Source organism: Oncorhynchus kisutch, linkage group LG19 (assembly GCF_002021735.2).
Source record: "Oncorhynchus kisutch isolate 150728-3 linkage group LG19, Okis_V2, whole genome shotgun sequence".
Lineage (NCBI taxonomy): Eukaryota > Metazoa > Chordata > Actinopteri > Salmoniformes > Salmonidae > Oncorhynchus > Oncorhynchus kisutch.
In genome coordinates, this window is record NC_034192.2 from 21,780,023 (window position 1) to 21,805,122 (window position 25,100).

Genomic DNA, 25,100 nt, shown 5'->3' on the forward strand with positions numbered 1-25,100 from the left:
GTGGTGCTTTCACTCTAGTGGTAGCATGAGACAGAGTCTACAACCCACACAAGTGGCTCAGGTAGTGCAGCTCATCCAGGATGACAGATCAATGCGAGCTGTGGCAAGAAGGTTTGCTGTGTCTGTCAGTGTATTGTCCAGAGCATGGAGGCGCTACCAGGAGACAGGCCAGTACATCAGGAGACGTGGAGGAGGCCGTAGGAGGGCAACAACCCAGCAGCAGGACCACTACCTCCGACTTTGTGCAAGGAGGAGCACTGCCAGAGCCCTGCAAAATGACCTCCAGCAGGCCACAAATGTGCATGAGTCTGCTCAACTGGTCAGAAACAGACTCCATGAGGGTGGTATGAGGGCCCGACGTTCACAGGTGGGGGTTGTGCTTACAGCCCAACACCGTGCAGGACGTTTTTCATTTGCCAGAGAACACCAAGATTGGCAAATTCGCCACTGGCGCCCTGTGCTCTTCACAGATGAAAGCAGGTTCACACTGAGCACGTGACAGACGTGACTGAGTCTGGAGACGCCGTGGTGAACGTTCTGCTACCTGCAACATCCTCCAGTATGACCGGTTTGGCGGTGGGTCAGTCATGGTGTGGGGTGGCATTTCTTTGGGGGGGCCGCACAGCCCTCCATGTGCTCGCCAGAGGTAGCCTGACTGCCATTAGGTACTGAGATGAGATCCTCAGACCCCTTGTGAGACCATATGCTGGTGCGGTTGGCCCTGGGTTCCTCCTAATGCAAGACAATGCTAGACCTCATGTGGCTGGAGTGTGTCAGCAGTTCCTGCAAGAGGAAGGCATTAATGCTATGGACTGGCCCGCCCGTTCCACAGACCTGAATCCAATTGAGCACATCTGGGACATCATGTCTCGCTCCATCCACCAACGTCACGTTGCACCACAGACTGTCCAGGAGTTGGCGGATGCTTTAGTCCAGGTCTGGGAGGAGATCCCTCAGGAGACCATCTGCCTCCTCATCAGGAGCATGCCCAGGCATTGTAGGGAGGTCATACAGGCACGAGGAGGCCACACACACTACTGAGCCTCATTTTGACTCGTTTTAAGGACATTACATCAAAGTTGGATCAGCCTGTAGTGTGGTCTTCCACTTTAATTTTGAGTGTGACTCCAAATCCAGACCTCCATGGGTTTATAAATTTGATTTCCGTTGATAATTTGTGTGATTTTGTCAACACATTGAACTATGTAAAGAAAAAAGTATTTAATAAGAATATTTCATTCATTCAGATCTAGGATGTGTTATTTTAGTGTTCCCTTTATTTTTTTTGAGCAGTGTATTATAATGCATGAACTTTCTTGAACAGTATAGTGTCTACTAGTGAGACTGATTACAGCACAATGCCGCTAAACTACCACAATCAAGGTCATATACACAACCCTATAGTGCTATATTGTATACTCCCCCCCCCCCCCCCCCCATCATTTCAATAGACACTCCTAGCGTGCTTTGCTTTATCTTGGCCAGGTCACAATTGTAAATGAGAACTTGTTCTCAACTTGCCTACCTGGTTAAATAAATAAGTGTTCCCCAATCTGTTATCATTCCAACTCCCTGGGGAGCGAGCGAGACATCACGGCAAGCACAGGGGAAAGAAACATCTGACTCAAAGCCAAGATCAGTTCCCAGTTTGAGGAGTTTAGAGGGCAGCTGATACTGAGAGAGGAGTGAGCAATGCAGGAGATGGGCATGGACTTTGAGAAGAAACTGAGATAGAAGACTTCCTGAAAAAGGGAAAGGAAAGAGACCACTATTAAGTCAGGGATGGACATTGCTGAGCCTAGGGAGTTCCTCCTGTGGTGGACAGACAATGGCCAGGCTGAGGCGATCGAGAACAGACACTAATCGACAGTTGACGACCTGCAGGGACCTTTGATAAAGAAATGGCCCCTTCGGAGTCCACAGAAGAGCTGGACAAAGGACCTATCTGCCACACAGTCCAACCCAGGCATAACGAAACGAGGCCAAGCCGTCACACTCCCCAACCAAGTCACAACACACCCTGACCCAGCTGGTACAGAACTGGAGAGCCTGCTCTGCTTCCTTGACCTAGAAAGCCTTGAGAGGAGCCTTTTCATGACTTCTCTCCCCTGGACATAGAGCCCCAGCCACCTGTTCGTGAGCCCCTGGAATCCCCATCATACTAACCTGACGCTCCACTGGAAAGGTCCCCCTCTGACAGAGGGGGTCCAAACTGAGGAAGTCCAAACTGAACGGTCCATTTTTTTTGAAAGTAAAAAAAACTGGGCTCCATTATTAGTCGAAGAGTTTATGTAGAGTAGGTGAGAATTTGACAGATTTTTGAATTGTGTAAATTCAATTGTTTTATGCTTGCTTTCCCTGGCTAGATTTTGTGTTGCGTTACTTCCGTACATTAATTGTAGTGCCCTGCATTGAGTTAACGGTTCTTAAAGAAAACATTATATACACATTGACAACATAGTGCTTTACCGGCAGTACGGGAAAAAAATAACCACCATAAAACCCTTAAAGATTAACCTTAGGCTTATTTTGGTGGGTACTGTAAGTCCTTAGCAAAGAAACCTGAAATAAATGCTTAGACATACTTGCTATACAGTGATTTGCCTTATTTATTTCGACAAAACAAGCTATAAACTAATACTGAATGAATTCTCCAACAATATAATTTATTAAGAAAATAAACATGACATCTTGAAAAATATAAATGTATGCCTACTTACACACACACACACATATATATACACACACACAGATCTTTCCAAAAACATGTTCACAGATTTTGGATGAGTGACAGGAAGTTAATAAGAAACATATAGAAATGGTATCAGGTTCAACAATTGTGGTACAAATTCACATTACACTGCAACACTATTGGTACATGGAGGGCTAGGTGGAAGGAGAGGAGGCAGAGTTTCAGACAGGGGACTTTCCTGAGAATGAGTCAAGGGAAGAGGCACCGGAGATCCCACACAGTGGCATCCACTGTCCCACAGAATTGTGGGGCAATAAACAGATCCATATTTGATGCCCTCATTACCCTCAAATAACAACATAGGCTAACAGTCACGGTGGCCTATGCAAAAACACATATGCAGTTTAGAATCCTCTTTATTGGGGTTGATGGTGGGCTGAGAGCCAATGGGAAAGGAGCATGGAATGTGGAACTGGAGAGGGTTCTAGAATGTCCAAAGTGCCTTGTGTTTACCTCCTCCACCTAACTGGGATGTAGGGTTTCTGTTCTCTTAAGCTGAGGAGAAGAAAATCATCATCAGCCTTTAAGAGCACACGCAGATATGAAAATATGTGCATGACAGGTGGCTCCTTAATAGGGGAGGACGGGCTCATCGTAACGGCTGGAACGGAATTAATGGATTGGTATCAAACATAAAGACATGGTTTCCATGTGTTTGATACCATTCCACTTACTCCATTCCAGCCATTATGAGCAGTCCTTCCCTCACCAGTCTCCTGTGGTGCAGGAGTATATTACTTACTTAGTGGGGCAAAAAAGTATTTAGTCAGCCACCAATTGTGCAGGTTCTCCCACTTAAAAAGATGAGGCCTGTAATTGTCATCATAGGTACACTTCAACTATGACAGAGAAAATGAGAAAGAAAATCCAGAAAAATCACATTAGGATTTTTAATGAATTTATTTGCAAATTATGGTGGAAAATAAGTATTTAGTCACCTACAAACAAGCAAGATTTCTGGCTCTCACAGACCTGTAACTTCTTCTTTAAGAGGCTCCTCTGTCCTCCACTCGTTACCTGTATTAATGGCACCTGTTTGAACTTGTTATCAGTATAAAAGACACCTGTCCACTACCTCAAACAGTCACACTCCAAACTCCACTATGGCCAAGACCAAAGAGCTGTCAAAGGACACCAGAAACAAAATTGTAGACCTGCACCAGGCTGGGAAGACTGAATCTGCAATAGGTAAGCAGCTTGGTTTGAAGAAATCAACTGTGGGAGCAATTATTAGGAAATGGAAGACATACAAGACAGCTGATAATCTCCCTTGATCTGGGGCTCCACGCAAGATCTCACCCCGTGGGGTCAAAATGATCACAAGAACAGTGAGCAAAAATCCCAGAACCACACGGGGGGACCTAGTGAATGACCTGCAGAGAGCTGGGACCAAAGTAACAAAGCCTACCATGAGTAACACACTACGCCGCCAGGGACTCAAATCCTGCAGTGTCAGACGTGTCCCCCTGCTAAAGCCAGTACATGTCCAGCCCCAACTGAAGTTTGCTAGAGAGCATTTGGATGATCCAGAAGAAGATTGGAGAATGTCATATGGTCAGATGAAACCAAAATATAACTTTTTGGTAAAAACTCAACTCGTCGTGTTTGGAGGACAAAGAATGCTGAGTTGCATCCAAAGAACACCATACCTACTGTGAAGCATGGGCGTGGAAACATCATGCTTTGGGGCTGTTTTTCTGCAAAGGGACCAGGACGACTGATCCGCGTAAAGGAAAGAATGGGGCCATGTATCGTGAGATTTTGAGTGAAAACCTCCTTCCATCAGCAAGGGCATTGAAGATGAAACGTGGCTGGGTATTTCAGAATGACAATGATCCCAAACACACCGCCCGGGCAATGAAGGAGTGGCTTCGTAAGAAGCATTTCAAGGTCCTGGAGTTGCCTAGCCAGTCTCCAGATCTCAACCCCATAGAAAATCTTTGGAGGGAGTTGAAAGTCCGTGTTGCCCAGCAACAGCCCCAAAACATCACTGCTCTAGAGGAGATCTGCATGGAGGAATGGGCTAAAATAACAGCAACAGTGTGTGAAAACCTTGTCAAACATCTTCACCTCTGTCATTGCTAACAAAGGGTATGTAACAATGTATTGAGAAAAACTTTTGTTATTGACCAAATACTTATTTTCCACCATAATTTGCAAATAAATTCATTAATGTCAATGTGATCAATGTGATTTTCTGGATTTTTAAAATTCATTTAGTCTGTCATAGAAGTGTACCTATGATGAAAATTACAGGCCTCTCTCATATTTTTAAGTGGGAGAACTTGCACAATTGGTGGCTGACTAAATACTTTCTTGCCCCACTGTATGATCACTGAGCATTGGGTTCTATATTTCCAGCATCATGAGGATATGCATGCTGCCCTAACAATCAGACTTTCCATCTGTTTGCATCTACCTTTATCATTTACAATGATACGGTCCATAAGAATAAAAATATGAAAGGATGTAAATTCTGATATGGTGAGTCAGGTCTCACCAGTGTGTAGTTGTTGGGTGCTATGATGGGGTCTGGCCGGGCGTAGTCTGGGGGGTTTGCCAGGGGGTCATAGCCGAGGCGGGCGAGCATGGGGGCGATGTCATCCATCTCACGCAGCACATCAGAGGGGATATGACCCACCCACTTAGACAGGGCGTCTGTGTTTACAGGGTTCACAACCTGGTCTGTGGACCGCTCCACTCTACAGGGGGAGATCAGACAGATATAACATTAGTGTATGCGTGTTTGTGCGAGACTTGATTCACCTGACCTCTCCAACCTACAAGGGTCTAGACTAATTCCAATGCGTGTGCGCATATTTTTGTCCTAGCTTTGAGAAGTGCATATGGTTGTGACAAGATTTAATCGTGGCATAAGACAGAAGTATTATATAAAGCAGCTCACTGACTACCACAGCTGGCTTCACATTATGTCTCATCTAAACCATCATACATACAGCGCCAGACCTGGCTTCAAATGCTATTTGAACTCATTTAAAATACTTTATCTGGGATTGTTTAAGCAGAATAGTCAAAAAGGTGAAAAGAAAACCCTGTACATTTGGCACTCCAGGCAAATGAGCAGACACTGAAAGTATTTGAAAATGTCAAATAGTATTTTAACCCAGGTCTATACTGCACCGCACAGTTGGAAAAACAAGACTGACTGACCCTTTATGCTTCATAGTAGTAATAGATATGGCTGACCTGGTGAACAATGAGCATTGTCAGTGTCCACTTATTCTATCACACGGAAATGGAGGATAACTACCTATTCTTCAGGCATCTCTTTAGTGCGAACTATACCATAACGCAGCAAACGTCTGGTATGCAATCAGAAGATGAGACAAGCTGGTGAGGTATGCGTGTGTGATTGAGCAGGGAATTTTTGTATGTGTCTATGTGTATTTATTGAGGCAGTGTGTAAGTGAGAGAGGTGTGAGCTGGGAAGACAGACTAATGTGTGAATCCTGTGTAAGGAGTAATACTAAGTACACCTGTGAGCCACAATCTTCTACAGCAAAGGTTAAATGGGAAAGGAAATAATGAATCTTAGGAGGGTGCTTGTCTTGCATGTACATAAAGACAAACTCGCTCTCTTTCGCTCACTTGGACAGCGACACTCCGCCGGCCTTGCCAATAAGGTCTTCGTGGTGTAGCACGGCCGGGTCCCATGGCAACCCCAGGAAGCTCAGCAGCTTCCTCATCTCTACCTCTGGGTGCAGTACCAGCTGCTCGTAGCGCACAGGCAGACAGCTGCCCTCAGGCGCCCCCTGGCACTGGGAGTACATGCCCTCCACCGCACGGCTCCACTTAGTTAGACAGTCCCTGTAACTAGTCAGGTCAAAACCAGAGATGGTCACCTGCAAGAAGAGAGAAGGGAAGGAGAAGGAGTCTGTGTTAAAGAGAGAGAATATAGAGAAGAGAGTGAAGTGTCTGAAGAGCAAGGAAGAATGGAAGCTCATCAGACCCCAGCATGCAGAGGGAACCCCCTCCCCCACCCCACAGCAGTTGCTACCTTGCGTGAGATCATGGAGTGGACGGTAGCCCTTCCATCCCGTAGCATGAGAACAAACTTGGCCTGGGGGAAAATACGGGCCAGGTAGGACAGAGACTTCAGAGCAAATGGATCCTTGTTACAGAGCCTGGCTGCTGGCTCCCCATGACCTATTATTACCTGGTGGAAGAAATCAATCAAGCAATGAATCCAGCCTCAAAGCTATAGAAAATGGTGCAGTTACAATTTAATTACACTGCAGCATCCTAGCCTAGGCAACCCTTCCTATGTTTCAGGATTACCTGATGTAAAGTGAGAAGACAAACAGGAGAGACAAACACCATGGCTAACCTCCAGTAAGAACGCCCGCACTGCTGAGTCCAACACCTGGTCAGTGACCCCGGCCTCGTCCAGTCTGACCCGCTCTCTGGCCGAGCGACTCCAGGTGGCACGCATGGCAAGAAGACGTGGGATCACCCGTGTCTCCTCCCCGCAACGCACTGCATTGTGGGCATCCAGCATGGCCCGCATCAGTGTGGTGCCGCTCCGAGGGAACCCACCAATGAAAATGAGGGGTGTGTCCTCGCCATAGTAAATGGGAGATGCTTGGCTCTGATTGGTGGAGCCCAGGTGGGCATCTGCCCAGGTATGGCGGTGGGCGTGGTCAGGGGGAGGGCAGTCGATGCCACTCAGGCCCAGGTAGAGGAGAGAGGCGGAACAGAGGAGAGCACAGCCCAATAACATGCTCACCTTCTGTCCCCTCATGGTCAGTTAGACTGGAGGTTTATGGGCTGTGGACTGGAGTTAAGAGTAAGAGCTTGGGGTATGATTTGGTATAAAATCTGTGGGTTGAGAGGGGCAAGGGAGAGTGACTGAGGCCTTTGGGTAGAAAATAACGTAGTGAGGAACGTAGAGACCCGTCGTCGCTGGCGGTCTAGGACCCCCCCAGGTGGCTCTGAGAGGGGTCCTTTCCAGCTGGGTGCCAGCCCTGTACATATCCTTGATCCACCATAATGGACCTGCAACACACACACGGAAAGGCTTATTTTTGTTTCCAATTGATATCATTTCTTCTGGTGACCACATACAAAACACGCGATGTTATTACATAATTACGCATTACATTTTGGAACAATTTCAGAACAATTGTAGCTTCCTGCATGTGTCCTGTCATTGACCTCCCCAATGAATGACTGAACTAGCTGGATTTCTGCAACATTCATATTCCACATCCTGCATTTGGAGAGCCACTAACTACACGGTTATGCTGCCTTCTCATAAATGCCATCAACTCTATGCTCTCCTTTTCTTCTCACCTCACTCAGTTTCTTTCTTTCCTCTATCCCTCATTGTCACACTCATGTAAAGCCACTAACTGCTACTGTTCCATGTTTTCCTACAGTCACAGCTTGCTCAGCCACACACTACAATGCAAAGCAATTTGTTTAAGATCCTATGAGTCACTACTAAACTAAATCAAAAGCCTGCCGAATGCCGATACTCACATGCTGCAACAATCAGTCATATTTACTCTACTAGCTAGTTTTAGGCTACAAAAAGATCAGTGTTGACGCCGAGTTTGCACCCAAAACAAAAATGTACCCAAATCATTTGCACAAAGAACGTGTAGCCTAATTTATATATTTTTGTTCATTCCCTTCTGAAAGGCCTAGGTACAAATGCTTTGTACAGTACATGTGGTCTCTGTATTAGATAAGTACTTCAAAGTAACTGTCCAGTGTTAAGATTTCTATGAAATATGACCTAGAATTAATTCCACAGTTCTTAAATTACGGTGCATTTGGAAAGTATTCAGACCCCTTTCCGTTACAGGCCTTATTCTAAAATGGATTCAATAGTCCCCCCCCCCCCCTCATCAATCTACACCCCATAATGACAAAGCAAAAAACAGGTTGACATTTTGGCAAATGGATTAAAAAAAAAATACAAATATCACATTTACAGAAGTACTCAGACCCTTTACTTAGTACTTTGTTTAAGTACCTTTGGCAGCGGTTACAGCCATGATTCTTGTTGAATATGACTTTACAAGCTTGATACCTGTATTTGGAGAGTTTCTCCCATCCTGCTCTGTTGATATCACTCTAGTGGTGTGGGGGCAGTGCTTTGGCAAAGTGGGTGTGGTTATATCCTGCCTGGATGGCCCTCTCCGGGTGTAACGTCGGACGGGGCCATGGTGTTCCCAACCCCCGTTTTAGCTTCCAGTATCTATTCTGCAAGTGTCTATGTGCCAGGGGGCATTCTCCTGTCTTATCTGGTGTCCTGTGTGAACTTAAGTATGCTCTCTCCCACTCTACCGCTGAATGCTCAGCTACGAAATGCAAACTGAAATTTACTCCTGAGGTGCTGAACTGTTGCACCCTTTACAACCCCTGATTATTATTTGATCCTGCTGCTGCTTATCTATCAATGTTTGATCATCTCGAAGTACTCTTATAATCTCCACCCGGCACAGTCAGAAGAGGACTGGTGACCCCCCCAAGAGTATGGTTCCTCTCCAGGTTTCTTCCTAGTGTTGGAGTCGGGGTAAACTTTGAACATCGAGATATTGTAGACATGATAGATCAGACGCATAGTGTATAAGGAGTGAAAGAGACCGGGTTTTATGTCAGGAGGTAATGGGTCTCCGTAGAAAGACAGATGGCTTTGGAATGTTACACCTTTGTAATCATGAAATTTGGGAGTATAATCTTTTCTCATTGCTGCAACTCCCCAAAGAGCTCGGGAGAGGAGAAGGTCGAGTCATGAGTCCTCCGAAACATAAGCTGCCTAGCCGCGCTTCTTTTTACCCGCCCGCTTAACCCAGAAGCACCAATGTGTCGGAAAACACCAGTCTCAACATCAACAGTGAAGAGGTGACTCCGGGATGCTGGCCTTTTAGGCAGTGTTGCAAAGAAAAAGCCATATCTCAGACTGGCCAATAAAAATAAAAGATTAAGATGGGCAAAAGAACACAGACACTGGACAGAGGAACTCTACCTAGAAGGCCAGCGTCCCAGGGTTGCCTCTTCACTGTTGACGTTGAGACTAGTGTTTTGCATGCACTATTTAATGAAGATGCCAGTTGTGGACTTGAGGTATCCGTTTCTCAAACTAGACACTAATGTACTTGTACTCTTGCTCAGTTGTGCACCGGGGCCTCCCACTCCTCTTTCTATTCTGGATAGAGCAAGTTTGCTCTGTTCTGTGAAGGGAGTAGTACACGGTGTTGTAACGAGAGCTTCAGTTTCTTGACAATTTCTCACATGGAATAACCTTCATTTCTCAGAACAAGAATAGACTGACGAGTTTCAGAAGAAAGTTTGGTTTCTGGTCATTTTCAGCCTGTAATCGAACCCACAAATGCTGATGCTCCAGATACTTGATGCTTCTTGTCTAAAGAAGGCCAGTTTTATTGCTTCTTTAAATCAGCACAACAGTTTTCAGCTGTGCTTACAATTGCAAAAGGGTTTTCGAATGATCAATTGGCCTTTTAAAATGATAAACTTGGATTAGCTAACACAACGTGCCATTAGAACACAGGAGTGATGGTTGCTGATAATGGGCCGCAGTACACCTATGAAGATATTCCATACATCCAAAAAAAAAAAAAAAAAAAAAAAGCCATTTCCAGCTCAAATAGTCATTTACAACATTAACAATGTCTATACGGTATTTCTGATCAATGTGATGTTATTTTAATGGAAAAAGTGCTTTTCTTTCAAAAACAAGGACATTTCTAAGTGATCCCAAACTTTTGAAAGGCAGTGTAACTCCACTCACTTCGCAGGTGTGCGAAGGGTTATTATGTCCACAGTGAGTTACTAACAGTGGTTTCAATGGCCAAGGTAAGACAAAGCAACGTAGCGAGAAACATAAAAGTGTAGGGAGATTAGATATGGGACCATTGGTCACTGGAAGAATGAGTGTAGAATGGAGCCTGCTACATTTGGAGGAAATGTGGCCATGCAAGCATTTGCATCTTTTTCAAAAAAGCAGCAACAAATCCTCTTGAAAGCAGGACAGGAAAATGGTACATTGCAGTGTATGGCCACGGTTCAATCGATAGTGGTTCATAGCCCACGTTTAAAAACAACAACATTTTAACCTCGAGTGTAGGGGGAAGTATTGATGTTTGGATGAAAAACGTACCCAAATGAAACACACCATTTCTCAGGCCCAGAATATGCATATAATTGTCAGATCAGGATAGAAAATTCTAAAATTTCTAAAACTGTCAAAATATAGTCTGTAAGTATAACAGAACTGATATTGTTTTTCCTGAAAGCTCTCCGTTCCATTGCCTGCCTTTGGTCCATTTAAAGGGATATAAAGGGTGTGAACAGTCTTTAGACAGTTTCAGGCTTTTATTTTGAAAAATGAGCGAGAAAGATCACATCGTGTCATTGTATGGCTGGGTTCCAGCAGCGTTTTGCATGCGCAACAGCTTGGAGCAGACATTTCTCTCTCTCCTATTGAAGAAGCAACACAGTCCCAGTTGAAATATTATCGATTATATATTGTAAAAACAACCTGAGGATTGATAATAAAAAACGTTTGACATGTTTCTACGAACTTTACAGATACTATTTGGAATTTGTCTGCGATATCGTGACCACTCGAGCCTGTGGATTTATGAACATAACACGCCAACCAAATGTTTTTTTTTTTTTAAATTTTGGATATTTAAAAAAATCATCTTTATGGAACATTTATTGTGTAACTGGGAGTCTCGTGAGTGCAAACATCCGAAGATCAAAGGTAAGCGATTTATTTGATTGCTTTTCTGACTTCCGTGACCAATCTACTTGGCTGCGAGGTGTTTAATGTCTAGTCTACTGAGAGAGATGTCCTTACATAAACGCTTGGTATGCTTTCGCTGAAAGTCTTTTTTGAAATCTGACACGCCAGGTGGATTAACAACAAGCTAAGCTGTGTTGTGCTATATTGCACTTGTGATTTCATGAAAATGTAATATTTTTAGTCATTTCATTTGAATTTGGCGCTCTGCAATTCAGCGGATGTTGACGGAAATGATCCCGCTAACGGGATGGGTGCATCAAGAAGTTAATAGATGCCAGGGATCCAATATCGCAGATTCCTTATGAGAAATTGTCTGAATTTGCCCCAGGAAAAATTTATTTTGGGCCATGTTCTTGGGGAGAGCAGTTAGTGAAATTCAGCAGTGTTATAAAGGTATCTGGATTAGGCCGTAAACAGAGCATCCAGATAAGTAAGGATTGGGCATGTGTTTTTGACCTACGGTTTACTACACACATATTCCTAACTGGTGAGTTGTGGTCATATTTGTTATTGGTGTCAATACCGTGTTTGATTTATTGTGTGGGGTCTAATCAATTTGTTTTTACATTTGGAATGCAGAATGATGGAAATGTTTTTAAATGGTTTTTGAAGGACAAAAGAAAAATACTTAAATAAATATGCAGGTTAAAAAATACATACTTGTGTATTAATTTTAAGAAAGACATTGATGTTTATGGTTAGGTACACGTTGGAGCAACAGTCCTTTTTCACTGATGTGCACCGCATCGATACAGTGGGGAAAAAAGTATTTAGTTAAGTACTCCCCCTTAAAAAGATGAGGCCTGTAATTTATCTATGACAGACAAAATTAGATTTTTCTCTCTCCAGAAAATCACATTGTAGGATTTGTAATGAATTTATTTGCAAATTATGGTGGAAAATAAGTATTTGGTCAATAACAAAAGTTTCTCAATACATTGTTACATACCCTTTGTTAGCAATGACAGAGGTGAAGACTTACAGAAAACGTTTGACACATTTTTCACACACTGTTGCTGGTATTTTGGCCCATTCCTCCATGCAGATCTCCTCTAGAGCAGTGATGTTTTGGGGCTGTTGCTGGGCAACACAGATTTTCAACTCCCTCCAAAGATTTTCTATGGGGTTGAGATCTGGAGACTGGCTAGGCAACTCCAGGACCTTGAAATGCTTCTTACGAAGCCACTCCTTCATTGCCCGGGCGGTGTGTTTGGGATCATTGTCATTCTGAAAGACCCAGCCACGTATCATCTTCAATGCCCTTGCTGATGGGAGGTTTTCACTCAAAATCTCACGATACATGGCCCCATTCATTCTTTCCTTTACACGGATCAGTCCTCCTGGTCCCTTTGCAGAAAAACAGCCCCAAAGCATGATGTTTCCACCCCAATGCTTCACAGTAGGTATGGTGTTCTTTGGATGCAACTCAGCATTCTTTGTCCTCCAAACACTGAGATTATCAGTGGTCTTGTATGTCTTCCATTTCCTAATAATTGCTCCCACAGTTGATTTCTTCAAACCAAGCTGCTTACCTATTGCAGATTCAGTCTTCCCAGCCTGGTGCAGGTCTACAATTTTGTTTCTAGTGTCCTTTGACAGCTCTTTGGTCTTGACCATAGTGGAGTTGAGTGTGACTGTTTGAGGTAGTGGACAGGTGTCTTTTATACTGATAACAAGTTCAAACAGGTGCCATTAATACAGGTAACAAGTGGAAGACAGAGGAGCCTCTTAAAGAAGAAGTTACAGGTCTGTGAGAGCCAGAAATCTTGCTTGTTTGTAGGTGCCCAAATACTTATTTTCCACCATCATTTGCAAATAAATTCATTAAAAATCCTACAATGTGATTTTCTGGATTGATTTTCTAATTTTGTCTGTCATAGTTGAAGTGTACCTATGATGAAAAGTATAGGCCTCATCTTTAAGTGGGAGAATTTGCACAATTGGTGGCTGACTAAATACTTTTTTCCCCCCACTGTATATGCAACGCAGGACACACTAGATAAACTAGTAATATCAATCAACCATGTGTAGTTTACTAGTGATTATGATTAATTGCTTTTTATAAAGATAAGTTTAATGCTAGCTAGCAACTTAACTTGGCTCCTTACTGCATTCGCGTAACAGGCAGGCTCCTCGTGGAGTGCAATGTAAGGCAGGTGGTTAGAGCATTGGACTAGTTAACTGTAAGGTTGCAAGATTGAATTCCCGAGCTGACATGGTAAAAATCTGTCGTTCTGCCTCTGAACAAGGCAATTAACCCACCGTTCCTAGGCCTTCATTGAAAATCAGAATGTGTTCTTAACTGACTTGCCTAGTTAAAAAGTTGTAATTAAAAATGTAAAAAATTTAAATAAAATAAAAAAATAGGCCAAATTGGTGTCCAAAAATACAGATTTCCAATTGTTATGAAAACTTGAAAATCGGTCAATCCGATTAAATCGGTCGAAACCCTCCCTAACCGGCTGAAGAAAGAGCGACAAAGCTTTCAATACGACAGTGACTTTTAACACTCCTATCTATGACCTGAGTCCGAGCCATCAACCTGGGTACGGGCGGCAGGAGTGCACCATGAGTCCTGAGACTGCGCATGGAGAGAGATCTCATTCAAACTTCTCTCATGCTCCTGGTGTACTGGTGGGAGAAATGGACCAGACAGAAGGGTGATGGCAGCTCAGGTGAGAGACTTATGTATTTGGAAAAAACATTTTATTTTGATATTGAAACCGGGACATTATCAAGGGCCATCAAATGTGACAGGCAAGAGTTACATATGGCACATCAGAGGGAGGTTAGTCGAGAACACTAGATGATAGCTTAAGACAACCATGAAGGGGTTTTTGTTTTACCATGTCGTGAGAATTTTAATGTTAAATCGCATCAATACATGGATTGTTGGATACTGTACAATTAATATGTAAGAATATGTCAAAGATAAATACACAACGCAGAGGACGAAAGGGCTAGAATTAACGATCAATGGAAATAGTTCACTTCTTAAGGTATAGGGGGCAGCATTTTCACATTTGGATAAATAGCGTGCCGAATTTCAACTTCCTGCTACTCATGCCAAGAATATAAGATATGCATATTATTGGATAGAAAACACTGAAGTTTCTAAAACTGTTTGAATCATGTCTGAGTATAACAGAACTTATGTAGCAGGCAAAACCCAGAGGACTAACCGTTCAGAATTTAAAAAACATTTTTAGGTCTCTGCCTGTTCACAGGGTTCTCATTGACAAATTATATTTCTTAGGAAGCCGTTTTCAGTTCCTACCGCTTCCACTGGATGTCACCAGTCTTTGGAATTTGGTTGAGGTTATTCATTTGTGCAATGAAGAAGTATGCCATCTAGGCCTAAAAACTAACGCTGATGATTCATGTTCTTTTAAAACCACAATTGGAGTCTCTCCACTGCCTCTTAGAGGATCTAGATACTTTTGCTATCCTCTCTGGATTAAAACCAAATTATGATAAATGAACCATATTACGTATTGGATCACAAAAAAAAAAATCACATTACCATGTAGTTTGCCAATTGGGTGGTCTGACGGAGATGTAGACATACTCTGTATACAAATCCCAAAGGAAAGAAATGATTTCACTCCAATACATTTTTATAGAAAGTTAACAAAAATAGCTAAGATCTTGCTACCATGGAAAGGAAAATACCTGTCTATTTGTGGAAAAATCACCCTGATTAACTGACCCTGATTAACTCACAGTTTACCTATTTGCTTATGGTTTTGCCTACACCTAGCGACCTGCTTTTTAAATTATATGAACAAAAAATACTCAATTTTTTGGAACGGCAAACCAGATAAAATTAAAAGGGCCTATTTATATAACGAATATGAATTCAGTGGGCATACATTAAATATTAAAGCATTAGACCGCTCACTAAAGGCATCAGTCATACAAAAGTTATACTTATATCCAAACTGGTTCTCTAGTCAATTGGTACGAATGTCTCATCCTATATTCAGGAAGGGCCTTTTCCCCTTTATTCAGATTATACCTGCTCACTTTCGGTTGTTTGAAAAGGAAATCATCTCCAAAATATCTTTATTTTTTAAACAAGCCTTAGAAAGTTGGTTGCAATTTCAGTTTAATCCACCTGAAAGGACGGAACAAATTGTACAACAAATATTGTGGTTAAATTCAAATATACTAATTGATTAAAAAAAACTATTTATCGAATACATTTTTTTTTTAAAGGTATACATTTAGTGAATGATAACTTCAACAGTCCTATTTATGATATGTCGCACATGCAGCTAACAGACATATGGAAATGTCTGCTCTACCCAAAATTACAACCAATTAATTGCAGCATTACCACAAAAATGGAAGAGGCAAGTAGAAGGGGAAAAAAGTAAGGAACTTGTATGTCGGCCCTGTATTAAAGAACATAAATGGTTAAAGAAAAGTGTGATAAAACATATACCAATTTCATTTAAGGACCAAAAAACTGACAGCTGTGCCATATAAATGGCAAAATAGTTGGGAAGAGATTTGCGATGTACCCATTCCACAGCACATGGTTTATGAATTGATACGCAAAACACCGGATTCAAAATTCACATTTTTCAATATAAATTACTATACAAAAATCTTGCAACTAATAGAATGTTATATGTATATGGGGGATACAATCTTCCCAGCTCTGCAGATTCTGCTGTGAGGAGGCAGTCATTAGATCATTTATTTTGGTATTGTCCATATGTAGCTCATTTTTGGTCACAGGTCCAGGAATGGCTGAAGAATTGCAACATTTGCCTAGAACTAACACTACAGATAGCAATACTGGGTGATTTGAAAAGCCATAGTCAATAATATAATAATTATTTTAACAAAAAAATATATTTTTAATTTACAATCTGTAGAAGCTATGAGAATAGGAAGGTTAAATTATTTTGTGAAGCATCACTGCACAGTTGAAAAATATATGGCAAGTAGAAATCTGAAATGGATGATGTTGAGAGACAGATGGGAGGGGTTGAGTGGAGCTGAAGGGTGGGACTAATAACAAGATAAACAATGTAAAACATACGGGATCTGTAAAATGTATATAGGTTCGGAGCGTTTGTGAAATAGCATAGTTACAAATAGAACTCATCAAACTGGATGGACATCAGAAATAGAGGAAGGACTAAGAACAAACAAGAGAACTATTGTAAAGTAGACTGTGTCTGTAGAGTATGTATAAGATGTATGGATTGAAGGTAGAAGCAGAAGTGTTTCTTAGTTTACTCCAATTGGGGGAATCGGCGGAAGGGTTTGCAGGGAATAATAACTTTAAACAGTATATATATATATATATATATATATATATATATATCCCCCAAAAAAAATGGGGGATTGGAAATGATTCAGACAATTACATTGGAAGCAACATTCTTTCCGCAATATTAAGCTGATCCACCCTCTAGAAGAAAAAAGAAAAAAATATGATATATAATATTTTGTAGTGACATTGCGCATTTTGGAAGCTGTTTTTTCGTCAAAGGTAAGGCATGATTTATATTTTATTTCTGCGTTTTGTGTAACGCCCGCAGGGTTGAAATATTCTACCCTCTGTTTACTATTGTGCTATCATCAGATAATAGCTTCTTATGCATTTGCCAAAAAGCCTTTTAAAAATCTGACATGTTGGCTGGATTCACAACGAGTGTAGCTTTAATTGAGTATCTTACATGTGTGATTTAATGAAAGTTTGATTTTTATATCAATTTATTTGAATTTGTCGTGCTGCATTTCCCTGGATTTTGGCCAAGTGGGATGCGAGCGTCCCCTATCCTAAAGAGGTTAAGGAAGAAGGAACAGTTTATTGCCCGTATTACTTAACTTCCTGCCTAGCAAAAAATACAATATTTAGAGAGGAGGAGATTCCACCCCAAATTGGGGTATATACAGTTGAAGACAGAAGTTTACATAACCTTAGGTTGGAGTCATTAAACTCATTTTTCAACCACTTCACAAATATCTTGTTAACAAACTATAGTTTTGGCAATCGCTTAGGACATCTTTGTGCATGATACAAGTAATTTTTCCAACAATCGTTTACAGACAGATTACTTCACTGTATCACAATTGCAGTGGGTCAGAAGTTTACATACACTAAGTTGATTGTGCCTTGAAACAGCTTGGAAAATTCCAGAAAATTATGTCATGTCTTTAAAGCTTTTGATAGGCTAATTGACATCATTTGGAGGTGTACCTGTGGATGTATTTCAAGGCCTACCTTCAAACTCAGTGCCTCTTTGCTTGACATGGTAAAAAATACAAATCAGCCAAGACCTCAGAAAAGAATTGTAGACCTCCACAAGTCTGGTTCATCTTTGGGAGCAATTTCCCAACACCTGAAAGTACCATGTTCATCTGTACAAACAATAATATGCAAGTATAAACACCATGGGACCATGCAGCCGTCATACCGTTCAGGAAGGAGACGCGTTCTGTCTCCTGGAGATGAACGTACTTTGGTGCGAAAAGTGCCAATCATCCCCAGAACAACAAAGGACCATGTGAAGATTCTGGAGGAAACAGATGCAAAAGTAACTATATCCAGAGTAAAAACGAGTCCTATATCGACATAACCTGAAAGGCCGCTCAGCTAGTAAGAAGCCACTGCTCCAAAACCACCATAAACAAAAAAGCCAGACTACAGTTTGCAACTGCACATGGGGACAAAGATCGTACTTTTTGGAGAAATGTCCTCTGGTCTGATGAAACAAAAATAGAACCGTTTGGCTATAATAACCATCGTTATGTTTGGAGGAAAAAGGGGGATGCTTGCAAGCCAAGGAACACCATCCTCACCATGAAGCACAGGGGTGGCAGTATCATGATGTGGGGGTGCTTTGCTGCAGGAGGGACTGGTGCACTTCACAAAATACATATCATGAGGCAGGAAAATTGTGGATATATTGAAGCAACATCTCAAGACATCAGTTAAATTAAAGCTTGGTCGCAAATGAGTCTTTCAAATGGACAATGACCCCAGGCATACTTCCAAAGTTAAGGACAACAATGTCAAGGTATTGGAGTGGCCATCACAAAGCCCTGACCTCAATCCTATAGAACATTTGTGGGCAGAACTGAAAAAGCATGTGCGAGCAAGGAGGCCTACAAACCTGACACCAACTGTGTCAGGAGGAATGGGCCAAAATTCACCCAATTTATTGTGGGAAGCATGTGGAAGGCTACCTGAAAACATTGACCCAAGTGAATCAATTTAAAAGGCAATGCTACCAAATACCAATTGAGTGTATGTAAACTTCTGACCCACTGGGAATGTGATGAAAGAAATAAAAGCTGAAATAAATCACTACTATTATTCTGACATTTCACATTCTTAAAATAAAGTGGTGATTCTACTGACCTAAAACAGGGAATGTTTACTAGGATTAAATGTCAGGGATTGTGGAAAAACTGAGTTTAAATGCATTTGGCTTAAGGTGTATGTAAACTTCTGACTTCAACTGTATACACTACCACTGGTGGAACCATGTATTTGTCTTATACAGCTTTATGACCCAATAGGTGAATAAACTTGGTTTAAGCTTTACTAGTCGTCCGTGAGTGTTAACGGGTTCATTTAGAACCTAACAATGCTAAAACATTTAGGAGATAGAGGTGCTCAAAGTTGGCCCATTTTGCATTCCCCACCATTTTGATATCATTTAAAAGCTTACAAACAGAGTTGTTGAAAGTGAATGAAATCAAATGGAATGACACTCTGGTCTAATGTAGTAGACTATATAGGAAACCGGGTGCCATTAGGGACTCAGTCATTGACTCTGTCCCAGAATGAAGAGTAGGCTACAGAGCAGTCTCATTGTCTCTCTTCTCCGGTCTGTTCAGAGTGGATGTGGAGGAAACTGGGCATCTGGTTGAACCAGGAAGGCAACACCTACTTTCTGGATACTTGCTAAAGTTCTTGTTAAAGTTCCAGCATCAGGTGCGCAATAAGGCGACAGTTGCTATTTATTTTGTTCTATAGTGTGCGTTGTAACCGTGTCTTAAAGCCAACAAGGGCGCCGGATTGAATCCACTATTTCCATTGTTGGATTACAATTAAACAGTCAAGTCAACGTTAATCTCTGCTGGAGTTCTAAGGACAGATTGGCTAGATCTGTACAACCAGTCCTCAACTAAAAATATAGAAAGGCCTACTTGAATGCAGGACTTCAAACAGTGTGACCATAGGGATGGGATTAGCAAGGCTATGTGAGATTGCAGACTGTCGAAAAACAGTCCAGAACTGCCCTAAATGTGTGTTAGAGATTGCCAGGTCTGTTGCTGTGCAGATTGCAGTGAGTGTGTGTGACAGTGTTTAGGGGAGAGAGAGAAAGACAGGTCTGTGATAGCTTAGAATGTGTGTGTGCGTGTAGGATTATTCCATGATTCTCTGCTATCCGACACTGAGCTCCAGGATGTTACAGTGGCAAGAAAAAAAAAGAAAAAAAGTTAACCCTTTGGAATTACCTGGACTTCTGCATAAATTGGTCATCAAATTTGATCTGATCTTCATATAGGTCACAACAGACAAACAGTGTGATTAAACTAATAACACACAAATTGTATTTCTGGTCTATATTGAATACATCATTTAAACATTCACAGTGTAGGTTGGAAAAAGTATGTGAACCCCTAGGCTAATGACTTCTCCAAAAGCCAGTTGTAGTCCAATCAATGAGACGAGATTGGAGATGTTGGTTATAGCTGCCTTGCCCTATAAAATAAAATAAAACTCACAAAATTTGAGTTTACTATTCACAAGAAGCATATCCTGATGTGAACCATGCCTCGAAACAAGAGAGATTTCAGAAGACCTAAGATTAAGAATGGTTGACTTGCATAAAGCTGGAAAGTGTTACAAACGTATCTCTAAAAGCCTTGATGCTCATCAGTCAACAGTAAGACAAATTGTCTATAAATGGAGAAAGTTCTGCACTGTTGCTACTCTCCCTAGGAGTGGCTGTCCTGCAAAGATGACTGCAAGAGCACAGCGCAGAATGCTCAATGAGATTAAGAAGAATCATAGAGTGTCAGGTGAAGACTTACAGAAATCTCTGGAACATGCTAGCATCTCCGTTGACGAGTACACAATACACTAAAAAAATAATGGTGTGATGTGAGAACACCACAGAAGAAGCCACTGCGGTCTGAAGTTTTATAAAAGTGCACCTGGATGTTCCACAGAGCTAGCAAAATATTCTGTGGACAGATGAAACTACAGTTGAGTTGTTTGGAAGGAACACACAACACTGGAGAAAAAAGGGCACAGCTCACCAACATCAAAACCTCATCCCAACTGTAAAGTATGGTGGAGGGAGCATAATGGTTTAGGACTGCTTTGCTGCCTCAGGGCAAGGACAGCTTGCTATCGTCGACAGATATGAATTCCCAAGTTTATCAAGACAGCCTAACATTCTGCAAAATATCTGTCCGCCAATTGAAGCTCAACAGAAGTTGGGTGATGCAACAGGACAACCACCCAAACCACAGAAGTAAATCAGCAACAGAATGGCTTCAACAGAAGAAAATAAGCCATCTGGAGTGGCCCAGTCAGAGTCCTGACCTCAACCTGATTGAGATGCTGTGGCATGACATCAAGACAGCAGTTCACATCAGACATCTCAAGAATATTGCTGAACTGAAACAGTTTTGTAAAAAGGAATGGTCCAAAATTCCTCCTGACCATTGTGCAGGTCTTATCCACAACTACAGAAAACGTTTGGTTGAGGTTATTGCTGTCAAAGGCGGGTCAACCCGTTATTAAAGCCAAGGGTTCACATACTTTCTCCACCCTGCACTGTGAATGTTTACACAGTATGTTCAATAAAGACATGAAAACCTATAATTGTTTGTGTGTTATTAGTTTAAGACTGTGTCCATTGTTGTGACCTAGATGAAGATCAGATAACATTTAATGATCAATTTACACAGAAATCCAGGTATTTCCAAAGGGTTCACATACTTTTTCTTGTCACTGTAAATTGCAGAACAGACCAGGCAGAATCACCAGTGAACATCTGGTCATGACAAGGGGTAGGGTGAAGTTAGCTGCTTTTAGAAACACACGTATTTACACACTAGCGTTGATAGGAATTAACTTGCAAAAAAACGCAATAGTCCGCCAAAGCGCAATTTCAACTTACTCTGACGATTGTCCGTAGGGTTGGGCCTTATGCAGGGGGGGGGGGGGGGGGGGGTGGGGGAGAGAAAAAACTGAATAGAATGTAAACAGACTTAGCAAATCTGGGTCTGTTGTAGACCCACTTCCTCTCTGCTTACCTCATGTAAAAAAAAAAACATGCACAAAAAGCAAGAACTTGTGGGGAACATTTATTTTGACATGAGGTAAGCAGAGAGGACTGTTACAATGGTTACACCATGAATATCAGTCTGTAAGAAGTCACTAAAAAAGATGCAAGTCTCTACAAGGCAGAATATTGACTACAATTACATTTACTTTAAGGAATTGGGATACCTAGTCAGTTGCACAACTAAGTAAGCATTTCACTGTCAAGTCTACACCAGTTGTATTCTGCACATGTGACCAATAACTTTTTATTTGAATGCGTGCAACTGAAATTTGTCTTCCACATTTAACCCAACCCCTCTGAATCAGAGAGATTGTTGTTGGGGGTTACCTGACTTTCTCAAGGGCAGAACGGCAGATTTTTCCATTTGCCGGCTCGGTGATTCAAACCAGCGACCTTCTGATTACTGGCCCAACGCTCTTAACTGCTAGGCTACCTGCTTCCCCATGTACTGGTTGTATACTTTGGTGGTAGGAGGTGGAGAATGGGTATCCACAGGAAGGCGTTTACCCTACTTTATGCGGTGCTGGTAGGTTCTGTCCCTTGTATTTTCAATCTGTTGAGGCATTGCTTGTGATGCACAATATGTAAATAATAGTCGAATTTAGTCCACCAAAGCCCTCGGCTGGAAGGGGTTTGCTGGTCTGTTAGGCACTGCCATATTGTGCAAGTGTTTGTCACATATGAATTGCATTAGTATTGAAATTAAAAACTGTAAACACAAACAATATATTTACACAAACTAACGTTAGCATACTGAATGTCTGATGGGGATTTGTCTCACATTCCTGCCTCCAAAAGGACCAATCACATGGACAACCACTGAAGCATCATTTTATTCAACATTCTGGTTTGTAGAGGTCATAAGAGGAATCTTCCCTGATCTGAAAGCGAATTTCTGCCCCGAAATATAATTAATTTGCAATTCAATGGTGGGTCTTCAGGTTAAGAGAAACTGAACTGACCTTGCTGAGGAACTACAACAAACCAACGTTGGGAAATTGTTTAAATATACTTTCCATTATATGATACATTCCAAGCCTACATTCCAAGCCTACATTCAATCGACAGAGTAAATCTAAAAAAAAATTTTTTTTAATTGACAAGCTAATTTCCAAAAATCAGCTAGGGTTATGTAAACTAACTAGGCCAGCGGTCCACACAGAAAAAATAAAAAAACAGCACCTCCGGCAAACAGGGGTGTAATCATTAGTTCAAACAGTTGCATTCCTTTTTGTAAATTAAAATGGGAGACAATTTTGCAACTAACACGAGGGCAAATTCAGGTAGGACCCTCCCCGTTTCGTTTAGTTTGCTTCCCTTTAAGAAACGTTTTGCAACAGAATCGTCCTAATTAATACACCCTTGGTTAATCGACAGTATTGCTACCTCCAGTGAGTTGTGAATACCCAGGAAGCGCAATTGGTAGTAGTTTTGTATACACAAAACTTCACAGAATCGAATGTGAATATCACTCACCTTAACTGCCGAGAATCAGTCTCTGAAAAAGAAAGGTCCGTTGTATTGTGTAACTGCAAAATAGAGGAAACTGTCAACTTCAACACAAGCCGCTCAAACAAGATAAATTGTGTAATTTAAACGAGTTTAACTATGGTGTTGTCTTGTCACCAGTCTGAGGTTCAGTCGTATCTACTGTCGTACAACACAACATAAGGAGAGTAAATTCAGCATTCTTAAAAGAAACGCCTGAGCGGTGTTTATTACTTTCTAATCCTGACGAGAGAAAATAACTATCGGGGAGGTTCTCTTTTGCACTGTTCAACCAATCGAATAAACGTGGAGGAGGAGTTAAGATGGAGTTTGCCCTTGTTAAATGGATGTTAATAACGTCCAAAAGTAACATCACATGCTCTCTTTCCATTCCTCCTAAAGACCGGATGCAATCGTTTGACTCCACTGACGGTGTACGGGACAGTTGCCATAAAGGCAGTACCACAGCTAGAATAATGAGACAGATATTTCACGGGATGTATAAGTGTGAAGCATCCGGTTTTCCGCTTCCACTCACTACCAAATATGGTGATGAGAGGAAGTCCATTGGATGGCATTGAGAAGAGATGGATTTTGTCCGACATTATGCTATTTTTTTCACCAATTAAACTTTTGGTCTCAAAACAGTTTTCCGTTCCCAAAACTACACTCTGTTCCGAATAGAGTGGACTAAGTTTTGTAGATGTTATCCTTTGCCAAAGGAAAACAAAAATGTTTTGTTTTAAAGGAGTGCAAGGGGGAATTGATTTATTACACACGTACTTTAGGGTAGGCGCTCCCTAACGGAAATATGCAAATATCTGTTTGAACGCTCCAATAGGATCTCGCTAACTCATGCTTGGCTCTAACACCCTTCCTTGCTTGTTCTGCCCACTATGGCTCATTTGTTCCCATTTGAAACGACAGGAGTTGGTCTATCTTGGGTTAGTTGTAAATTCCCTTTGATACAAAGATAGACACTTTCACAGTACAATCTGAAGAGCGGCTGAAACTGCTTCTCCATTGAAGGACCGATCACACTTGTCGGCGATGTCATATCGCAGCGACGTTGGCTACGCTCATGCGTAGGAACACATAATCAGGTCTAAAGGTAGTCTAGCAACAAAAAAAAGGTAGCCTAGCTCCGAACTGCGCATGGGCAGGCTGTCAAATCAAAGGCGGGCTGTCAAATCAAAGGCGGCTGTCAAATCAATGGGCAGGCTGTCAAATCGATATAAAAAATCAAAAAATGTACTTAAATGTAACAACTTGGTTCATAGTAAACACAATAGAGAACAATGCTCAGTAGACCGCTAATTTGATCAGCTAGCAGTTGCTAGCTCATACACCAGAGAAAAACCTCCACCTGATTCCTCATGTGAAGAAATTGAGGAATCTGGACATTCGGTTGATTCAGAAAATCCAGTCAATAGTCCCACACCCAAAAAGACACACATAATTGTCTTTGCGCGAACTTCAGGTCAACATTTGTTTAAATATATATATATATATATATATATATATATATATAAAAATTCATTCTCAAGGTCAACAATCAATGCTGCCTCTGCAAAGATAAATGAAAGAGCCAATGGTCTGGAGAAAATTATACACGAAAAATCATTCACCTCTAGACCTCTCTGAATCATGCATAAAATAGTATCTAAGAGCTTAAACTTGCAAACACTGCTTCTTCTGATAAATGCACTGCACAGGAGAAGACCAT

At 41.6% G+C, this 25,100-nt stretch overlaps 1 protein-coding gene across 2 annotated transcripts; it reads right to left on the bottom strand.

Annotated features, from left to right (window-relative positions):
* Window positions 1-2,640: 2,640 nt before the first annotated feature.
* tpst1l (tyrosylprotein sulfotransferase 1, like) lies at window positions 2,641-23,839 on the bottom strand. 2 transcript variants are annotated; one of them, XM_031797902.1, is made up of 7 exons: window positions 23,609-23,839; window positions 23,363-23,415; window positions 7,101-7,768; window positions 6,771-6,929; window positions 6,362-6,615; window positions 5,253-5,454; window positions 2,641-3,247 (listed from the first exon to the last, which is right to left on the bottom strand). In XM_031797902.1, exons 3-7 carry the CDS (start codon window positions 7,512-7,514, stop codon window positions 3,215-3,217), a joined length of 1,062 nt encoding a protein of 353 aa, XP_031653762.1. In that variant the 5' UTR covers window positions 7,515-7,768; window positions 23,363-23,415; window positions 23,609-23,839; the 3' UTR covers window positions 2,641-3,214. The 2 variants fall into 2 exon arrangements, with proteins under 2 accessions (XP_031653762.1, XP_031653761.1); XM_031797901.1 differs by having other exon boundaries at window positions 23,513-23,628.
* Window positions 23,840-25,100: the final 1,261 nt, after the last annotated feature.